Below are 20,093 nucleotides of genomic sequence, written 5' to 3' on the forward strand. Positions count from 1 at the left end.
AGTCCAACTCGCGCACTCAGAGTCATTTAATGGTTACTTAACCCAGTCCTTAGCAATATTGTTTTTCATACAAAATCGTTACTAAAGAATAGTTTAAGTAAGCATTAAATTACTCTGAGTGTGGCAGTAAAATTTCGTCCAGTATACTGAGCAATATGCTCCGTATCTCCCATCCCCTATAACATGGGACTTAAAACAACAGTGGTAAAATGTAGATGTACATTGTACCGTGGCATTTTTTTTTACTATTGTTGGGTCGACGTTTGGCCGCTATCTCACCTGATGGTAAGTGACGATGCGGCCTACGATGGAGCACGTCTGGCCATAAGCAACCTATTCACTATCGCATTACGTGGTGTAATGAGCACCTCTGCCTATCCCTTCGGGGATAAAAGGCGTGACGTTGCATCTTGCGTGCGGAGTCCGGCACGCGCCCTCTTAGTCCCCACGAAGTGGGAAATATCATTTATCATTTAGTCGATGAAAGTCAGTCCACTGCTGGGCTTATAGGCCTCCTCCATAAAGAAGGGTTTGGAGATCACAACATAATCCAACACCCACGTGACGAATTGTAGTGGTGATTAGTGTATCGTATGCAGCCGTCACCAAGTTAGTTAAGCAAAAATGAAGTTCTGATGCCTAATCTCTGTCGGATATCCAGCACCCACGTGAAGACCTGTGGTGGTTATTAATGAAACCAATGCACCCATAACCAAGTTAAGCATAAATGAAGTCCTGATATCCAGTCGGGTATCCAACACCCACATAAAGAGTTGAGATGGTGGTTAGAGAAATGTATACAGCCATCACCAAGTTAGCATTAAGCATGAATGAAGTCCTAATATCCAGCCCCTGTCGGGTATCCAGCACCCACTTGAAGAGCTGTGGTGGTGATTAATGAAACTAATGCACCCATCACCAAGTAAGTAAAGCATAAATGGAAAACTGATATCCAGTCTCCGTCGGGTATCCAACACCCTAGTGAAGCCTTGTGGTGGTGATAAGTGAATTGTATGCAGCCGTCACCGAGTTAATTAGTCAAGCATAAATGAAATGCTGATATCCAGTCTCCGTCGGGTATCCAACACCCACATGAAGAGTGACGGTGGTGATTAATGAATCGTATGCAACCGTCACCAAGTTAGTTAAGCATGAATGAAGTCCTGATGTCCAATCTCAGTCGGGTATCCAGCACCCACGTGAAGAGTTGTGGTGGTGATTAGTAAAACTAATGCAACCGTCACCAAGTTAGTAAAGCATAAATGAAGTCCTGATATCCAGTCGGGTATCCAGCACCCACATGAAGAGTTGCGGTAGTGATTAATGAAACTAGTGCAACCGTCACCAAGTTAATCAAGCATAAACGAAGCGCTGATTTCCAGTGCTTGGCAAATGGTATCCCTTGATCGGGTATCCAGCACCCACATGAAGAGTGACGGTGGTGATTAATGAATCGAATGCTACCGTCACCAAATTAGTAAAGCATCTGTCGGGTATCCAGCACCCACATGAAGAGTGACGGTGGTCACCATGCCTAGGCGTTGTTAGTTGTTAGTACGGTGTCAAATAAAAAATAAAACAACAAAGACTTACAGGTCGCCTCTCCGCCTGTTTCAATAGAATAACCCTTTGTTTCACTTGCAATTGCTCTGCTCTAATGAATTGAGGGCGACCGTCACCGAGTTGGTAAAGCATAAATTAAGTTCTGATGTCCAGTCTGTGTGATATTAATCCCGTGATCGGGTATCCAGCACCCACATGAAGAGTGAGGGTGGTGATTAGTGAAACTAATGCAACCATCACCAAGTTGATATCCAGTCGGGTATCCAGCACCCACGTGAAGAGTTATGATGGTTATTAATGAAACTAATGCAACCATCACCAAGTTAGTAAAGCATAAATGAAGTCCTGAAGTCCCATCTCTGTCGGGTATCCAGCACCCACGTGAAGAGTAGTGGTGGTGATTAATGAATCGAATGCTACCGTCACCAAATTAGTAAAGCATCTGTCGGGTATCCAGCACCCACATGAAGAGTGACGGTGGTCACCATCCCCAGGTGTTGTTACTTGTTAGTACAGTGTCAAATAAAAATAAAACAATAACAAAGACTTACAGGTCGCCTCTCCGCCTGTTTCAATAGAATAACCCTTTGTTTCACTTGCAATTGCTCTTCCCGTACCTTCAGCTGTTCCAACTTCAGGCTTTCCAACTCCAGATGGAGATTCGGGTCCAAGATGTCAGAGAATCCCTGTGGATGGATGAGTAAAAATAGTAATGTTGGGTAATTAATTATATATTTTGTATTCTAATACTGTACAAAGTACACCCACTTTTCACAATTTGTATAAGTCCCATGTAATATAATAATAGAACTGCACGGTTGACGCGGTGGCTGGCCAACTGGCTGCCGCGCAACGTGTAGCGGGTTCGATTCCCGCACGGAGTAATTCTTTGTGTGATCCACAAATTGTTGTTTCGAGTCTGGGTGTCATGTGCATGTGAAATTGTATGTCTGTAAACGCACCCACGACACCGGAGAAAATCCTAATGTGGGGCAATGTTTTAAAAAACAAAAAAAATTAATAGGGGGTGAGCCTATTGCCATATTTTATTTATTTATTTTCAGCCATGGTCGTCCCACAGCAGGGCAAAGGCCTCCCTACCCTCCTTCCACTCGTCTCTGTGAAGAGCTCTCTGTGGCCAATCCTTTTCATAGGCGTCGAGTTTCATCGTATATTGTTGCCATATACCGGACACAATGCTACTACTGACAAATTTTTGAAAAACCGAAAAAAGCCCAGTAACACTTTGCTACCTCTTGTCCGACAGGCGCACTTGCGGTTACTCGACCAACGAGGCAGTCATGCCGTAATGTGCACCTCTGCCTACCCTTTTGGAGATAAAAGGCGTGACGTTGCGTTTAATACTCTCTGACTGGACGGCTCACGCGGTTACTGGGCAACTGGCTGCCGCGCAACTGATTCCCGCTCAGAGTACTCTTTGTGTGATCCACAAATTGTTGTTCCGGGTCTGGGTGTGTATGTGAAACCCACCCAAAACATAAATGTGAAAGGCTGCCAAGTTCGATAATATTGGAATGCTTCGCCTATAAAAGAAGTGAGATCTAAATAAGTACCAAGTTCCATACACAGACCTCAGTTAAAAATGATATAACTTGGCAAGTTTTAATAGAAAATTATATACTTGACTCATTGCGTTTAGTAGGTTTATAACAAAGTGTGTGAAAACTTGCCAACTTGTTATATCATTTTAAACTGAGGTCTGTGTATGGAACTTGGTACTTATTTAGATCTCACTTCTTTTATAGGCGAAGCATTCCAATATTATCGAACTTGGCAGCCTTTCACATTTATGTTTTGGGTGGGTTTCCATTACCGGCTCGGTGGCAGCGCGGTGGCAGCGCGGCCCGATTGTTTAAAAACATAGGAAAGAATAAGATGGAAGATAATACCCTAGGCATTATGTCTGCCTAAAGTACGGTTGTACATAAAGCCTAAATACCTAAATAAAATAAGGAAGTAGCCTCTGTTGTGATATTAAGAGGATGTTTGTCTGTTTGAATACATCTACAAAACAATGGCTATACAGGGCTATTGAAAACATCCTGATTATTACGAGTTAGAAGAAAATCGTGGTTTATGGAACAGTGACGGTGTTGTATCTAGTTTATATTACCTAAAGTAATCTTTAGCTTTACGTAATTAAGCGAAAGTGTTTTCGTTTGTTAATATTCCTTTGAGGTATGATATTTTGTATCTGAAGATAGGTAATAGAGGGCTGGAGAGAGTGAAGAGAGTAAGGTTTCATTTGACTCCAAAGACGAAACCGCAGGCGAAACCAACTGTAGGACAACCTAAACCTCAGTGTAATCCTCAATAGACTATGTTATAGGTAATAGGGCCTCCGGTAACCCCACTCACACAACAAAACACAACGCAAGTATTATTTCACGTCGGTTTTCTGTGAGGCCATTGTATCACTCCAGTTGAGCCGGCCCATTCTTGCCGAAGCATGGCTCACCCAATCTTAATTCGATAATACTTATTTAATGGCTAAGTACTGATAACAGGTCTCATCGCAACATTACAACCATCTGCCGGAAGATAAAAACGATAGCATTCATTACATTGCAACTAATAACATAACAAGTAAAAAATAAACGTATTATTGTATAGGTACCTCATACCTACAACACATGATAAAAGGCCATTTTGTATTAAGTACCTACATTGTGAATTCAAGGCTTATAAGGTTGAGATAAAGTCAGTTCCTAACCTAGTTATTATTAACATATTTTATGCAGTTTCCAACAAAAGGTGACATTGTATGTACACTGACGAATGTTATACATAATACATTATAATATGAAGTATAATGCACCTCTTATCAGATAAAATCCTTTAGAGCACTGAGCAGACAATGAGATTATATCTGAGACTCTTCGTACAATCTTGTAAAGGATTTGACTTTAGACCCTGGGGCCTTAGTCTGCTATTACAATTGTGTCACAATGGTCGATCATTGAGCAATGCAAGAAGGACGGAGCTATGTAGGTTGTATAGCTCCGTCCCTCTTGCACTGCTCAGTGATCAACTATTCTGACACAATTGTAATAGCAGACTAAGGCCCCTGGAGCTCACTCTAGAATCCAATTCTGATCGATCGACATAGATATTGTGAAACGTACTCTCGAGTTGACACTAGCGCCCATTTGATTGTATCCGTACTGTGTGGATATTGAATAAAATAAACGAGCAGCAGGAGTAGGAACGGAGTGGTTTTTAGTCAGTAAGAGTCTGACATTCCCTCTCGCTTCTCCCAAGGCGGGAGAAGTTATTAAATGATTTACGCCCTTAAAAATGCTTACGCTTACTGCTTACGTTTACTTGCTTAAGAAGCAGCTACCACGCATTAACCATGCATTTACACTACATATTAACGTTAAATTAACAACTGGTTTTAGCATACCCTTTATAATAAACGAGATAATTTACAAAACACTTGACGCATTGTTCCAGTATTGCAAGATGGCGGTCTATTTTAATACAAACCCGTTATGGAACTAAGGTATTAAGACTATCAAAGGACACTGCAAATCTAGACTAGTTAGACTAAAATCAACCTTATAACTAGTGATAATAAGGTTTCTAACAATGACAAGTTCATTCCATCATAAGTTTGTAAAAGGAACTGTGAGATATCAAGATTATTAAGGCATTCTGCAAATCTATACCTACTTGATTTTTCTAAAAGCGACCTTATAACCGGTGATAATAAGGTTTCTATTAATAACAGCTAATGGTCTGGTGTACAATATTTAAGTTCGAAAAAGGAATGCTTAGTCCCACTGGGCTAACGCTTGGCCCTATACAGGAAAGCACGCGCAAGAATGTGGTGCGACCAGTATCTAGGCAGCCTAGGTACTACAGTTAGACTAGAAACTTCGCCCAGCCTAGACCAGCCACCCACGAAGATTATGACTAACTTCCCGACATTTCTGGCTCCAATTACGAATTCCAAAGTTCATGTTACAATTTCAGTATAATGATCATCCGAGTACGAGAGAAGGGAGTTTGCCGCCGCCAAACAAACGAATTTGCATACTATTCTACATAATATAGATACGATCGAATTTCCTATGAAATATGACAATAATGTAATGAATTGCGAATCATTCGCTATAAAAGTTCTGTAGCTCTCCTCTGAACCGCATCTCGTGTCGTCAATTATTATCAACGCAACGCAGAGATGAATCGATAAACAATCGCGCGTTCCTATTGGATGAGGCGAGGGCGCGGCGCTACGCCATTGGTCGGTGTCGCGTGGTGTGACGTCAAGGCCGACGACCTTTAAATTGGCGCAATTTTTCAATTTAGAACACAAGATGGTGGAAAGTGTTTGTCAATGAAATATCCATTTGTTTGAATCATAGAGGGACACTACTTATTGATAGTGGATAGTTTAAAAATAGAACGATTGATTGAAAATGTTTGGTTATTTATTTAAAAATGGCGAAATGTAGGTATTGATGTCTTTTTTTCTATTTTATACACATTTGGCTTGTTTATCGGAGTTTGAGTTACGTTACAAAATAGACATTACGTTAGAAATATACTATTTAAAGTAACGTCACGTCTTTTATCCCCGAAGGAGTAGACAGAGGTGCACATTAAGGCACGTAATGCCGCTTTTCACCATTTGTGTTATGATAGGCTCACCCCCTATTACATGGGTAATAGGGGGGGTGGTAGTGGGGGGTGAGCCTATTACTACATATCGGACACCATTTCAGACTCCGTGCTACTACCGAGAAATTTTCGAAAAACCGATAAAGTTTGCCCGACCCGGGAATCGAGCCCGAGACCTTTTGTCCGGCAGTCACATTTACGACTCGACCAACTATTTAATCTGTAGTATAACCTAATCAAACACATAAATATTTATTTAAAATTATGTCATGTACAATCGGCACCTTTGATGCCTGCCTAGCACCACCTTATCAAGTTCAAACAAAATGTTCCTATTGTAATTTATGACGTTTTACAATCATAGACAAGTAGATAAAAAGATAAAGGCTAAAGGAGTGGGAATTCTGATAGGAAACTACCTTTAACTTTAGGATATAAAGATTAGATTATGTTTTTGATAAATAAATAGCATTGCTTAACTGTTTTCGACCCTAATACTTTAACCGTAAAGTTTAAAGTCATTAGTCAATGTTGTCGAATCTAGGTAGGGTAATTTTAACATTTGTATTTTTATACCCACCCAAAACATAAATGTGAAAGGCTGCCAAGTTCGATAATATTGGAATGCTTCGCCTATAAAAGAAGTGAGATCTAAATAAGTACCAAGTTCCATACACAGACCTCAGTTAAAAATGATATAACAAGTTGGCAAGTTTTCACACACTTTGTTATAAACCTACTAAACGCAATGAGTCAAGTATATAATTTTCTATTAAAACTTGCCAAGTTATATCATTTTTAACTGAGGCCTGTGTATGGAACTTGGTACTTATTTAGATCTCACTTCTTTTATAGGCGAAGCATTCCAATATTATCGAACTTGGCAGCCTTTCACATTTATGTTTTGGGTGGGATTTCATTTATTTTTGTAAGGTTTATTTTTTTTTTCTTATTTTACTTTTCTTTGACTAAATACAAACCTTCGTAACGAATTTTAGGTCGCTACGACCATTGGAAGATATAGATAATTTTTTTGTTTTAGTTCCTTAGGGGTATGAATTTACACCTTCATTATTTTTAAAACCGACTCACACTTGGCCATTTTCAGATTTTTTCCTTTACTTTGACCTAAAGACCTACCTCCATGCCAAATTTCAAGTCAATACGACCATTGGAAGTGGTCTAGGTTTTTGATGAGTGAGTCAGTCAGTGAGTGTATAGTAAAAATAGCGATTTTCTGACGTCAATATCTCAAGACCTACAATAGGTACATTAATGAAATTTTGTATTTTAGATAAGCAAGTAGATCTCGACAGATACTAGAAATTTCATATGCGTAGATAAAATAGATTTTGAGTTATAGGTGGGTCGAACTTGGCCCGAAATGGTTCGTGTAATATAACCCACGGCCGGTGTGTCGGTTTTTTGCTCGAACTTGGCGGACACACTGCCGTGTGTCTAGATTGTATATTTGTAAACGCACCCACGACACTGGAGAAAATCCTGTGTGGAGCAAAGTTATGTGCCTTAAAAATAAGCAGTATTTAGGTAAATATAGAGTGTACTGCTTATTAAAAGGCCTTCAAACTATGGGTGTCTATGGGCGCCTCTAATCACTTACCATCAGGTGACCCGTCTGTTTGTTTGCCTCCTATTCCATAAAAAGATAAAATAAACGAGAATAACCACCGCACTCAGAGTCATTTAATGGTTACTTAGCCAAGTCTTTAGCAATTGTTTTCTCTACAATATTGTTGCTAAGGAATAGTTTAAGTAATCATTAAATGACTCTGAGTGCGGCAGTTAATACTTACATAGTCATCTTCTAGCAACAAATCATCCATATTGTTGTCTCCGTTAGGAACCTCGTCAGCCATTCTGAAACAAAAATGGTTTCCAGGTAAATAAATAGCTCCTCACTGTATCATCATCAACAGCCTATTAGCGCATGCTGTTGAACAAAGACCTCTTCTCACACTGAAAAGGAATGAGTATTGATCATGCTTGCTCGAGGATGTCTGACAATTATTTTAAATATAATAATTAGATAATGACTGTAGCAATTTTATTCTTTTTCTACAATATGGTGAGGTGTATGTCACATGATAAATAAATCACTTGATTGATTTTAATTATGGTGGCCAGTCTGTCTAAATAGAACTAGACTATCTTATGGTTTCACTAGAGGACTGACAGACAAAATGACACTTTCATTTTATTTGTGTGTAAAGTGCATTCTATGTCAAATTGAATACTTGATTTTGACTTAGTCTGGACCACCAGACAAGACCAATCTGTGTAACTAGACTAAAGTAGTCTGTCTAACTTAGTGTTTCGCATCCCATGGTCCGTGGCCCTATAGTGGTCTGCTGAAGACAAAAACTGGTCGACATAATAAAAAATAAAAAAATACACAAGGCTATATTTTTGTCTAATAAATCTCAAAGCTCAAATTAAACTTGTATCAAAGGAGACAACCTAGAGGAGTTACTGATTTCAATAAATAAAGTGTCACTATTGTTAAGAGGGAATGAGAAAATCAGAGTATGTATGTATAATAGTATTAGTGGTCCCTAAGAACCAAAAATCAAAGTGGACCAGTCTATCTGTCTAACTAGATTAGACCAGTCCGTCTGTCTAATTAGATTACACCAGTATATCTACCTAGACTAAGCTGTTACATTAAATTGCTTTCCTCCATCTTACTCCTCAAGAAATTATAAGGCATGATGTTAATTATTGAATAACTTCTGTATCAATAGATTAAGGTACTAAGAATAGAATTATGACACAATAAACTCCAGACGAAATGGTGTCAAAGTAAAACTATTAGAATGGCCAGTTTTAAGGGGGGAAAATCATCCAATGACTTCTCCCGCCTTGGGCGAGGCGAGAGGAGTGTCAGACTCTTACTGACTAAAAACTACCCCATTCCTACTCCTGCCTGTCGAGCCGGAGCCCCGGTAAACCCGCTAGGTAGTTCGCAGCTCCGGATTTAAATGGCCTACAACCACAATACATACTTCTATAAAGTATCTAATAGGCACTTGAATATGTAAAGGTTCGCCTTTTCTGTCCTTTAGTTATTCCTACTGGCTGCTAATCAGTACTGACATATGAACTAATTACTTCACTTTTTAGAGCTTTCCTCCGTTGATTTACGTAAGTAAATCGTGATTTTTATTTTATTTATTACTTCAAGACAAGTGATTACGGTCAATGGGTAGCCTTAGGGCGGATTTTACGCAATTAAAATAAATACCTAACTATGTCACTCTTTATATTCCACTCAAATAATGTAAGACATTTACCTACGTTTATTTCTTACGTAGACTCCTTTTAAGTACGTACAGATTGTGGAAAGATCAGAAAATAACAAGAATTTAAATAATATGAGACAAGAGGGTACACCGGTAAACGTTTCGATCGCCGGCACCTACCAAACATGCGCGATCTTTACACGTAAATAATGAATGAATAAAACGAACTATTGAATTATTTTATCACTGAGACACGCGTAGGTGTTCATTGGGATCATGTTTCTTGAACAAAGGTATCGAATAATGATGACAAAGACTGCTAAAAAATAAACTTTCGTTCACAAGTACTAAGAGTTACGTAGGTATTTGAATAACAAATTCTGTCACAAGACGTAATGATAAGACTAAAACAATGAACCGTTTCTTTGTATTACTAACTAGTAACAGAGCTTATTATAACGTATATAAGTACTATATGATATAAAAACTTACTCTTCATTATTATTTTGCTGCATAGACGAAAAATACTTCGATAACAACATTTCGGTCATTTTCGGTCTTTTGTCAACTTACTTTCGCGTTTAGCAAATTAATTGTCCACGAAAACTTCACTAAACACAAAACCAACTATTAATTCACTAATCACAATACAAATTTGAGAATAATTCACTAGTTATTTCAATAAAAACTTAGTCAACGATTTCACAGTGCACAGGCGAACGGCAAAATATGAACAACTTTTCCCACCATACTGCAAGATGGCGGTAGCAGCCTAGCCAATCAGAGAGCAGAAACAAAATATTGTACTGCGACGCAATTGGTCGACGAATTCTGAAGTGTACTTTTGTGTTCACAGTAAAATTACTATTTAGCTTATTTGTAAAATTAAAAGTTTGTTTTTCAAAGAGTATGGCGCGTATATCTTAGTTGTTATTTCAATTGAATTTAAAGTAATCTATAGTCTAAATTGTTTATCTAAATCTGTAAGAATAACAACAATTAGTACCTTCTTGTAGGTTGTTTACTCGCATCTTTTTTATTGAAGTACCTACCTATGTTCCTAAACATTATAAGGTAACTAGGTAGATATGACTTTGTTATAATTTCAGTTGCCTATAAGATGAGAATAAGGTATTTTGTACTACATTGTATCGATTTCAACCAGAAATGACGATTGAACGAGATGATTACAAAACCTAATACTTAGGTATATTCATTAAATGCTAATAAATATACTTATTTCTTGGACAATTTCCTTTTATTCAATACTGATTTATTAAAAAGAGTTAAAAGGGCCAAATTAGATTACGAATTTTGAGCCAGCCACTTAGGTACACAGACTGCACGGTTGGCGCGGGGCAACCAGCTGCCGTAACGTGGTAACGTGTAGCGGGTTCGATTTCCGCATGGATCAATTCTTTGTGTAATCGAGAGGCGCAGTAACCGGCTGCCGCGCAAAGTTAGTTCGATTCCCGCACATAGCAACTCGTTGTGTTCCACAAATTGTCATTTCGGGTCTGGCTGTTTATGCGTATGTAAACCGGCTATCGGGCAACGTGTAGGGGGTTCAAATCCCGCATGGAACAACTGTGTGATCCACCGAATTGTTGTATCGTGTCTAGATGTTGTGTATGTAAACTTGTATGTTTGTAAAAGCGCCCACAAGACGACATAGGGGAAAATCAAAGTACCTATAGAGAAATGTAAAAAAAAAAAAACTAAACGAAACTTACCGTGAGTTCTTCCCGTGACTGAGCACACTGCCGCTGTCCTCTCTATCCCTGCTCATGCTGACGCTGCTCCTGTCATTTCTATCGTTCCTATCGTTCCTCTCCCTCCCACTCCTATTGTTCCTCTCCGACCGTTCTGGATGCCCCCTGTTTTGGTTCTGATTCTGGTTCTGCTTGCTTTTGGACTGTAAATGGAAATATTTTACATCAACTACCTGAAATCCTACTAATATTATAAATGCGAATGTTTGTTCCACAATCTCAAGTGTGGGAGAGTCATGCTTTGGCACTGCTGGGCCGGCTCAGCCGGAGTGATACCACGGCCTCACAATAAACCGGCGTGAAACAACGCTTGCGTTGTGTTTTTTGGTGAGTAAGACCAATCTTCCTAATCCCCGATTCCCTAACAACCCTTAAATTTTTAACCTCCAAAAGGTCAGCAACGCACTTGTAACGCCTCTGGTGTTTCAAGTGTCCATGGGCGGCGGCCATTGCTTATGATCAGGTGATCAGTCTGGTCGTTTACCGACTTATATCATAAAAAAAGCTATACCTACCTATAATTATGATGTTCCCAAAATACTGGGCATAAATATCGAAACCTAAACTTAAAGGTCACGATCTCTTTAGTTAAGTAAGCTCGTCTAGACTCCGTGTGACGCGCTTATCAGAATTTCAGAAATTGATACTAACAAGAGCGAACACAATTTTTACAGGACTGTTGGTGCGGTGACTGGACAACTGGCTGTCGTACAAAATGTAGCGGGTTGATTCTCACACGGAGCAACATAAAACAACTTTGGGCAAAAGACTCCTGCAATATGTAGCGGGTTCGATTTCCGCACGGAGCAATACTTAGTGTGATATACAATTTGTTGCTTCGGGTCTGGGTGCCATTTATATGTTTGTAAACGCAACGTTTTTTTTAAAGACAAAGACAGACAAAGATATATACAGACTTTCACTTTAAGGTACGCGTCTACACGCCCCCACATCGTACACATCGCTCGCATCGTACGCATTCCGTATGACGTCATGGGCACGCATCGCATGTAGGTATTGCCGATAATGCGGTCCGTACGATGCGGATCAGTGGACGCAGTTGTATGAGTTTCTATACAAGACAAACTAAAATCCGTTGCGTACGGTGCGAACGATTCAAGCCTGTGGACGCGTACCTTTATAATGTTTATGTCAGCACCGGAGTGTGATTTGTTTGCAATGAGATGGATAGATGTGTGTCGTGATTGTTTGAGATTTTGTGAGAGGATGGATGTTAGGTAATAAAAATTAATATTATGTATTTTGTAAAGATGTGTTTATGTTTAATTACTATTTAGGTATTTTTTGTTTTTGTTTTTAATTGTATCTCTTTTGTTGAGAATGGTATGAGTTTTTAATTTCTTCTTTTGGCTGTATAACGTATTAGCGTAAGCTGTAATGTTGTATATGTATAAATAAATAAATAAATATGTCTCTACTTACCTTGTAAGCGATGGTGATGGCCAATTTCAACGGCTCAGTCCTATTCATCTTCATCATCGCCAACTTAGCTTCTCTGTGAAGAAAACCACAAAAAAAATAATGTTATAACACACAGCCGGTAAACTAGCAGACGGATCACCTGATGGTAAGCAATCGCGACCGCCCATGGCCAACCGAAACACCACAGCTTTGCCGGCGTTTTAGGGGTTAGGATTTTAAGGGTTGTTGGGGAATTGTTGATTGAGAAGGGGTTGGGTGGGTTGGGTAACCTCAATTACAAAACGCAAACGTTGTTTACCCGGAGCTGCGAGTGCGGACTACCTTACCGGGGCTCCGGCTCGAAAAGCAGGAGTAGGAACGGGGTTGTTTTTAGTCAGACTAAAAACTTACTGAAAGAAACTTTGTTTCACGCCACGTTTCAGTGAGGCCGTAGTATCACTCCGGCCCATTCGTGCCGAAGCATGGCTCTCCCACACCTATTTTTTGTATACCTATGTTTTGATTTTCCATTATTTTTCATGTCTGCCTATTAGTAATAGTCGGGAGACGTCCAGAGGAAATAAAGGCCTCATACTTAAGGAAGAGGCCTACGCCTCTTCCTTGCTAAAATACCCAATTTTAGCAGAGAGTTTAGCAGTTAGGGTTCAAATGGAAACTATCGTTTTCTTTTTCTTCTCCTCTAATAACATCTTCTGATTTGTTTCGTTGCGAGATCCAAGACAGTCATTCATGTCGCTGGAATGCGCCGGACTTCAATGTTCCGGCATTTTCGTGGTTGTATCTACTGTAGATCCTGGCTTACAGGAGTTGCGGTGCTACGGGAGGTTGCGGCGGGCTTGTCCCAATAAAAAAAAAAGTTAGGGTACAAGTTAGATAATTGAAAACTGCTAACTTGTAACTTATAACTCCTCTGGTGTTGCAGATTTTTTATAAGCCAAGCCAACCTGCTGCAGCTCCTGTGCACCAGGATCTACAGTAGATAAAACCATTTAAACACCGTCGACCTGGACACTGAATTCTGGCGCGTCTCAAGGACATGGATCCCGAAAGGAAATTAACCAGAAGATTAGAGAAGAAGAATTCAATGCAGGAGACAGAATGACTTAAGCCCAATCGCCAAGTACCATGAGACCAAGAAACTAAGTGGTGTTGCTAAGATTAATACGGGCGGCGTGGATGGCTTACCATGAGCCCATCAGGTGATCCGTGTGATTGAATAACGGCGCCTATTTCATAGGCTTTACAACTCAGTGGCTGAATGTTCTCGCAACGCAATGAACCGCCAGAAATGGAAAACCATTGCCAGGAAGGCAATTGATGCTGAAAAGACCGACGACGTTACCTCCTAATATCATCGAAGCAACCACGACCACTCTGCCAAGAGTGTACGATTGAGAAGAAGGGTGGCTTACCATCAGCCCATTAGGTGATCAGTCAGCTTAAATAACGGCAAATATTTGATAAAAGAAAAATGTTTGCGTTGTATTTCACCACCTGCGTTACAGGAGGCCCAATTCCTTCCCTACCCAACATCCCCAATCGCAAAATTCCTCAATCCATTTAAACCTAACCCACAAAAGACTGGCAACGCACTTTTAACTTCCTCTAGAGTTGCGGGTGTCCAAAGGCGATTGCTTACAATCAGGTAACACGTCTGTAAAATTATCGACTGCACGATTGGCGCGGTGGCTGGATAACCGGCTGCCGGGCAACGTGTAGCGGGTTCGATTCCCGCACGGAGTAACTCTTGGTGTGGTCCACAAATTGTTGTTTCGGGTCTGGGTGTTATGTGTATGTGAACTTGTATGTTTGTACCTACCCACGACACAAGAGAAAATCCTAGTGTGGAACAAAGTTTAAAAAAAATACATTTGAGGCATATCCCATACCATAACAGAAAGAAACAACTTACCCAGGCGTCTCGAATCTCACAAGCCCGTAGCTCTTTTGCGGGTCTTTACTGAGATGCACCTCGAGTAGAGTCCCGAACTTGGCGAAAGCTGCTCGGAGACCCTCCTCATTCAAACCCTTGGGCACGTTCTTGATGTAAAGCCGACAGTGGTCCAGGTTCACATCAGCGCTAGAACAATGAGAAACAAAGATATACTACAAGTCGTCAGTGCGCAGTTTATACTTTGACTGCCAACAAAAATCTGTTGAAGGCAAATCCTCCGCTAGCGCCGGCCGTTTTTGCCTCCCATGGCGTTTAATGTGTTAAGAAACAAAGTCGCTTTTCGCTGTGCGTCGTATGCTTAAATCTTTAAAATTACGTAACGGATTTTGATGCGGTTAATTTAATTGGTGGAATGATTCAAGAGGAAGGTTTATATGTATAATAGTGCGATTAAACGCGTGCACAGCCGCGAGCAAAAGCTTGTTTTACGTTACAACTAAAATCATCTGAAAAGTTTTTAGTTGAAGCACCCTTAGGAATTACTAATATCTTGCGTATTAAGTGTATACCGTATTAAGTGTGTAACCTATAAGTATCCTATATGTCCGCCTCATTTGTGGCGACATCTATGGCTTAGGCCGATGATTTCAAATTTCAACATTAAACACACAGATGGCGCGCTTCAAATATTCGACATCACTTATACAGGTTAAATAAATCTTGCAACGCGCAAGCGCATATACGCAGCATAGCACATCTCTGGTGACAAAAGGACCCTTATAAAGCCAGCCAAGCGTCCCTATTTTAAATGGTAATTATAATTATGAATATCCCCCTTCATTACAATGCTAACGTAGCGTCTACGGCAGTTTCACCCTAATAAGGGAACCTAGGCATAAGGCAGTTGTCCCACTAACGGCGAGTGAACGACTAACTATCGGCTATTTTCTCGCTCAAGAATCGTACAATAGATATACTTTCCGTGTAAACAAAAGAGATGCATATACAAATAGTTGATCGCTGACTGTTCACACTGCCGGCGAGTGGTCGCTTCACTAGTTTGTCGCTGAGCGACAAGAGCTATGAAAGATAACAATCGCTCGGCGACACTCGCCAAGCGATTAAAACTCACGCCGAGCGAGCAATCAGTGGTCATTTCTCTACAGTGCGTATCGTAGTGCGAGTAATCGCCCGCCTCACTCGCACACTCGCTTATAGCCGAGCTACACAAATATCAGAACTACACACTCGCTCGCCACGTCTCGCTTAACTCGTTTCTAGTTCTAGCTCTACTCGTTACTCGTTCATCGTTGCCGGTGGGACAACTGCCTAAGTCAGGAGTGGAAAATTAAAGTTAGCGTCCACAGGCCCGCATCGTACGCATCATACGCATTCCGTATCGGTACGCACACCATCAATACGCATCACACGTAGGCATTGCTGATGATGCGGTCCGTACGATGCGGATCAGTGGACGCAGTTGTATGAGTTTCTATACAAGACAAACTAAAATCCGTTGCGTGTGTGGTGCGTGCGATGAGGGCCTGTGGACGCGTACCTTGAAAAAGGGGTCCGCAGAACAAAGGGGGCAATGGACAACTGCCTAGTGCACCCTCGATATTTAATTTACCTTTGCATAAATGGTAACGATAAGTTTTTTTTAAGGGGGGAAAATCGTCCAATGACTTCTCTCGATTTGAGCGAGGCGAGAGGTAGTGTCAGACTCTTAAACTAAAAACCACCCCTTTCCTACTCCTGCATTTCAAGCCGGAGCCCCGGTAACCCAGACAGTCCACAGCTCCTGATGTAAGGGATTGGTAGCGCGTTAATATTATAAATTGTCACCAAAGAGTTTAAGCTTAAACCGCTAGATGGTACGCTCATCAGCACGCAAATTCTAAATCGAGGATATCTATTTTCCAACATACTACCCGTGAGCCCACCAAGTATGATCGACTATCATGACCGAATATTCTGCCCTTCTATGAATTAGGAAAGATTACGCTTAATTATTTTTTATTCCTTTTAATAATTATTAGGAATATACTGTCACTTGATGACTATGGTGAAAAGCCACTATACAATGTACACCAACTTTTCACCATTTGTGTTATAAGTCCCATTTAATAGGGCAACTTTTTTATTTTAAGGGGGAACGTCTGACTTCTTTTGCCTTGGGCGAGGCAAGAGGGAGTGTCAGACCCTTACTGACTAAAAACCACCCCATTCCTACTCCTGCTTTTTGAACCGGAGCCCCGGTAAACCCGCTAAACCCGAGGAGGTGAGCCTATTGCCGTATACTGGGAACAAGTCCAGCGTCACGAAGAGTTTAACTTAAAATTTTAATTTGTGTAACGTTACTCACATGAAAATAAAACCACCACGATTTATTCTAAACCGGCTTTGTTTAGCTTGCACTCTACAAGGTACTTTTTGCATCGGCCCAGGGTCACAGGCTGCTAGTGTGAGGAATCCAGCAGATGTCAGCCTCTCCTCACCCTCATCTCCGTTCGTTTCTGAACCACTTGAGCACTCCGGTGGCCTGCAGGGATTACTTCGTATCGCCCCTCTAGAGAGACCTCCTATTCTATGGCCTCTACCACTTCCTTGCATGGCCTGACCATCATCTCCTACGTTCATTGCTGTCGTGTTTCCTATTCCACTTGAGGACTCATGCGTCCTACCGGGATTACTTCGTATCGCCCCTCTAGAGAAACCTCCTATTCTGTGGCCTCTATACATCTCATGACAATCAACTCCTCCGTTCGTTGGTGTCGTGTTTCCTGATCCACTTAAACACTCCGGTGGCCTGCAAGGATTTGTTCGTATCGCCCCTCTAGAGGAAACTCCTATTATGTGGCCTCTGCAAGCTCCTTGCATGGCCTGACCATTATCTCCTCCATTCATTGCTGTCATGTTTTCTGAACCACTTGACGAATCAAGTGGCCTGCAGGGATTTGTTCGTATCGCCCCTCTAGAGAGACCTCCTATTCTGTGGCCTCTACCAACTCCTTGTATCTCCTGACAATCAACTCCTCCGTTCATTGCTGTCGAGTTTTCTGTACCACTTGAGGACTCAGACGTTCTACCGGGATTACTTCGTATCGCCCCTCTAGAAAGACCACCCATTCTGTGGCCTCTACCAGCTACTTGCATCTGCTGATAGTCATCTCCTCCGTTTGTTTCTATCAGGTTCTCTGTTGCACTTGAGGACTCAGGTGTCCTACAGGCAGTTGTCTGTATCGCGCCTCTAGAGAAACCTATTCTGTGGCCTCTACCACCTCCTTGTACCTCCTGAAAATCATCTCCGTTCATTGCTGTCGTATTTTCAATTCCACTTAAGGAATCAGGTGGCCCTTGAGAAGTTCTTCGCATCGTCCCGCGACCGAAAAGTCCTGATCTGACGCCTATACGTGTTTGCATACCAGGGAAAGCATTTTCATTGCCGTTTTCGATAAGTCCTTCCGTCCCCTCCACATTAACTCTTTCCTTTTCTGTAGATTCCGCTTTCTGCTGACTAACATCATTTGCGTTCGTGTCTTTAACTTTTTCTGTTGCATTAAAAGAAGTAGTATTAAGTCTACAAGGATTATTCCGTATCGCATCTATAGAGGAGGGTCCTGGTCTGGATTCCCTAGCGCCCTGCATTTCGCGGGAAACATTTCCATTTCTCTCCATCTCCTGACCCCTTTCCTTCTCAATAGACTCCTTTATCCTCTGACAAACATCTATTTTCTTCTTAATCGACTCCTCTATTCCTTGGCAAACATTTTCTTCCTTTTCTATAGATTGCAATATTCCATGGCAAACATCAATTTTCTTCTTTATAGATTCTTCTGTGCCTTGGCTAACATCGCCATTTTGTATGGATTCCTGTATCTTTTGAAACGAATCGTCTTCTGTCTCTTCTACTGTTCCCTCTCTCTCCTGGCATCCATTTTCTTCAAGCGGCTCTTTACTAGCAAAGCCTCCTAGACGCATGATTGCTTCTTATTCTTCAGATATTTTTCCATTTCCAGACTTATCCACAAGCACACACTTAAGCCACAGCAAACAAAGAAGTTTAACTATTGGCGTACACTTCACTCTTAACGAGGACAAAGACCAATTAAATAAAAGTCTAGATATTTTAGCACACGGAGCGCACAGATTGGCCGTGCGTCGCGATCAACTACCGAAACCACACAAAGAACAATCTAGAAACTCCGCGAACCGAAACGCACAGGACGGCCGTGCGACGCGAACGAGCACCGGCTGCTCAAAGACGGATGTTAAAAGAACATCCAGAAAATTCGCGAAACGGAGCGCACAGGATGGCCGTGCGACGCGAGCACCGGCTGCAATCTGGATGTTCAAAGAACAATCCAGAAATTTCGGAAAACCGAAGCGCACAAAACACACGTGCGTTGCGACCGAGCGCCAGGTGCAGACTGAACGGACAAAGAATAATCTAGAAAATTGCTCAAACGGAGCGCACGTCCGGACGTGCGTCGCGCCCGAGCACCGGGTGCAGAATGAATGTTCATCTCCCGCTCGTCAACCGACATCCGAACAACCACCCCACCCCATCCTCTTTAACGCGTGGGGTGCTGAGCGGATTCACTCCCGCTCCCCCACCGCGACCCTAGCGGGCGTCTAGGCAACGCCCGTAAGCTCTAAATCAATATGTAGCTAAAATTAAACGGCCCAGACATTAATTTTCCTCTAACAAAACAGGTAAGAGGATTAATAGAAATATTGAAGGGGATATTTTTTGTTTACGCTTATGTATTGGTACTTTTCCTTCGATGTAAAGTTTTATACGGACCTTAATTAGAGGTTTACTGTCAATTTTTTTTTAATATTTATAGATTGAGCATTGGTTGTTAAGTCGCCAGATTGTAAGCGATGATGAGGCCAACGTTTTTAGAGTATGTTTTTGCGTCTGAAGTAAGGGATTTATGGTGCTTTTCCACCAAAGATGTGCTATGTTACGTAGCTGTAAATGCGTTTGGCTTCCACCAATCATATTGTGTGGAGAAACGTGGAAACGAACTCAGCTAAGCTATGTTTTTAATACGAAAAGATGCGTGCTATAAATGGCTTCCCTATGCCATGCGGATGCGGATGCGCAGCTCGAGTATGCAATGTATCGGGTGCTGGGTGAGGAAGATTTCTCACCCCGCTACATAGCTTAGTATCAGTAAAAACAATCACACAGTGTCACAACTTAACTATTTCATCTTAGTATCACAGCTACATAGCACACCTCTTATGGTAAAGCACCCTAAAGTAGTCAACAAAAGTTGCCCGAACCGGGAATCACACCCTAGTTATATTCGCACGTCAATCAGCAACCACTCGGCCAGAACAGGCAGACAGCCTTGAAATCCTGCCTTTTGATATTCGAACCCTAATTTCACGATATACTAATAATGAATAAAAAAGAGGGTGCTTTATTTCGCTCCCTACCTTTACATACAAGTACGTACATCCCTTCGGGGAAAAAAGTATTAATATCTATTGTTGTAATTG

At 41.2% G+C, this 20,093-nt stretch overlaps 1 protein-coding gene across 6 annotated transcripts in view; it reads right to left on the reverse strand.

Moving 5' to 3' along the window:
- The window catches only part of LOC118280922 (uncharacterized), a 97,173-nt gene that overhangs the window by 53,403 nt on the left and 23,677 nt on the right, over nt 1–20,093 (reverse strand). For 5 of the 6 annotated variants that reach the window (XM_050701012.1, XM_050701011.1, XM_050701010.1 and 2 more), the window contains exons 3-7: nt 14,598–14,765; nt 12,686–12,758; nt 11,204–11,385; nt 8,025–8,088; nt 2,115–2,249 (exon numbers count right to left, since the gene is read on the reverse strand). In XM_050701012.1, coding sequence (XP_050556969.1) covers nt 2,115–2,249; nt 8,025–8,088; nt 11,204–11,385; nt 12,686–12,758; nt 14,598–14,765 — 622 coding nt within the window. Of the gene's footprint in view, nt 1–2,114; nt 2,250–8,024; nt 8,089–9,962; nt 10,211–11,203; nt 11,386–12,685; nt 12,759–14,597; nt 14,766–20,093 lie in introns of those variants that run through there. The other variant, XM_050701009.1, reaches the window with a different exon arrangement.

This window comes from Spodoptera frugiperda, chromosome 19, assembly GCF_023101765.2.
Source record: "Spodoptera frugiperda isolate SF20-4 chromosome 19, AGI-APGP_CSIRO_Sfru_2.0, whole genome shotgun sequence".
Classification (NCBI taxonomy): domain Eukaryota; kingdom Metazoa; phylum Arthropoda; class Insecta; order Lepidoptera; family Noctuidae; genus Spodoptera; species Spodoptera frugiperda.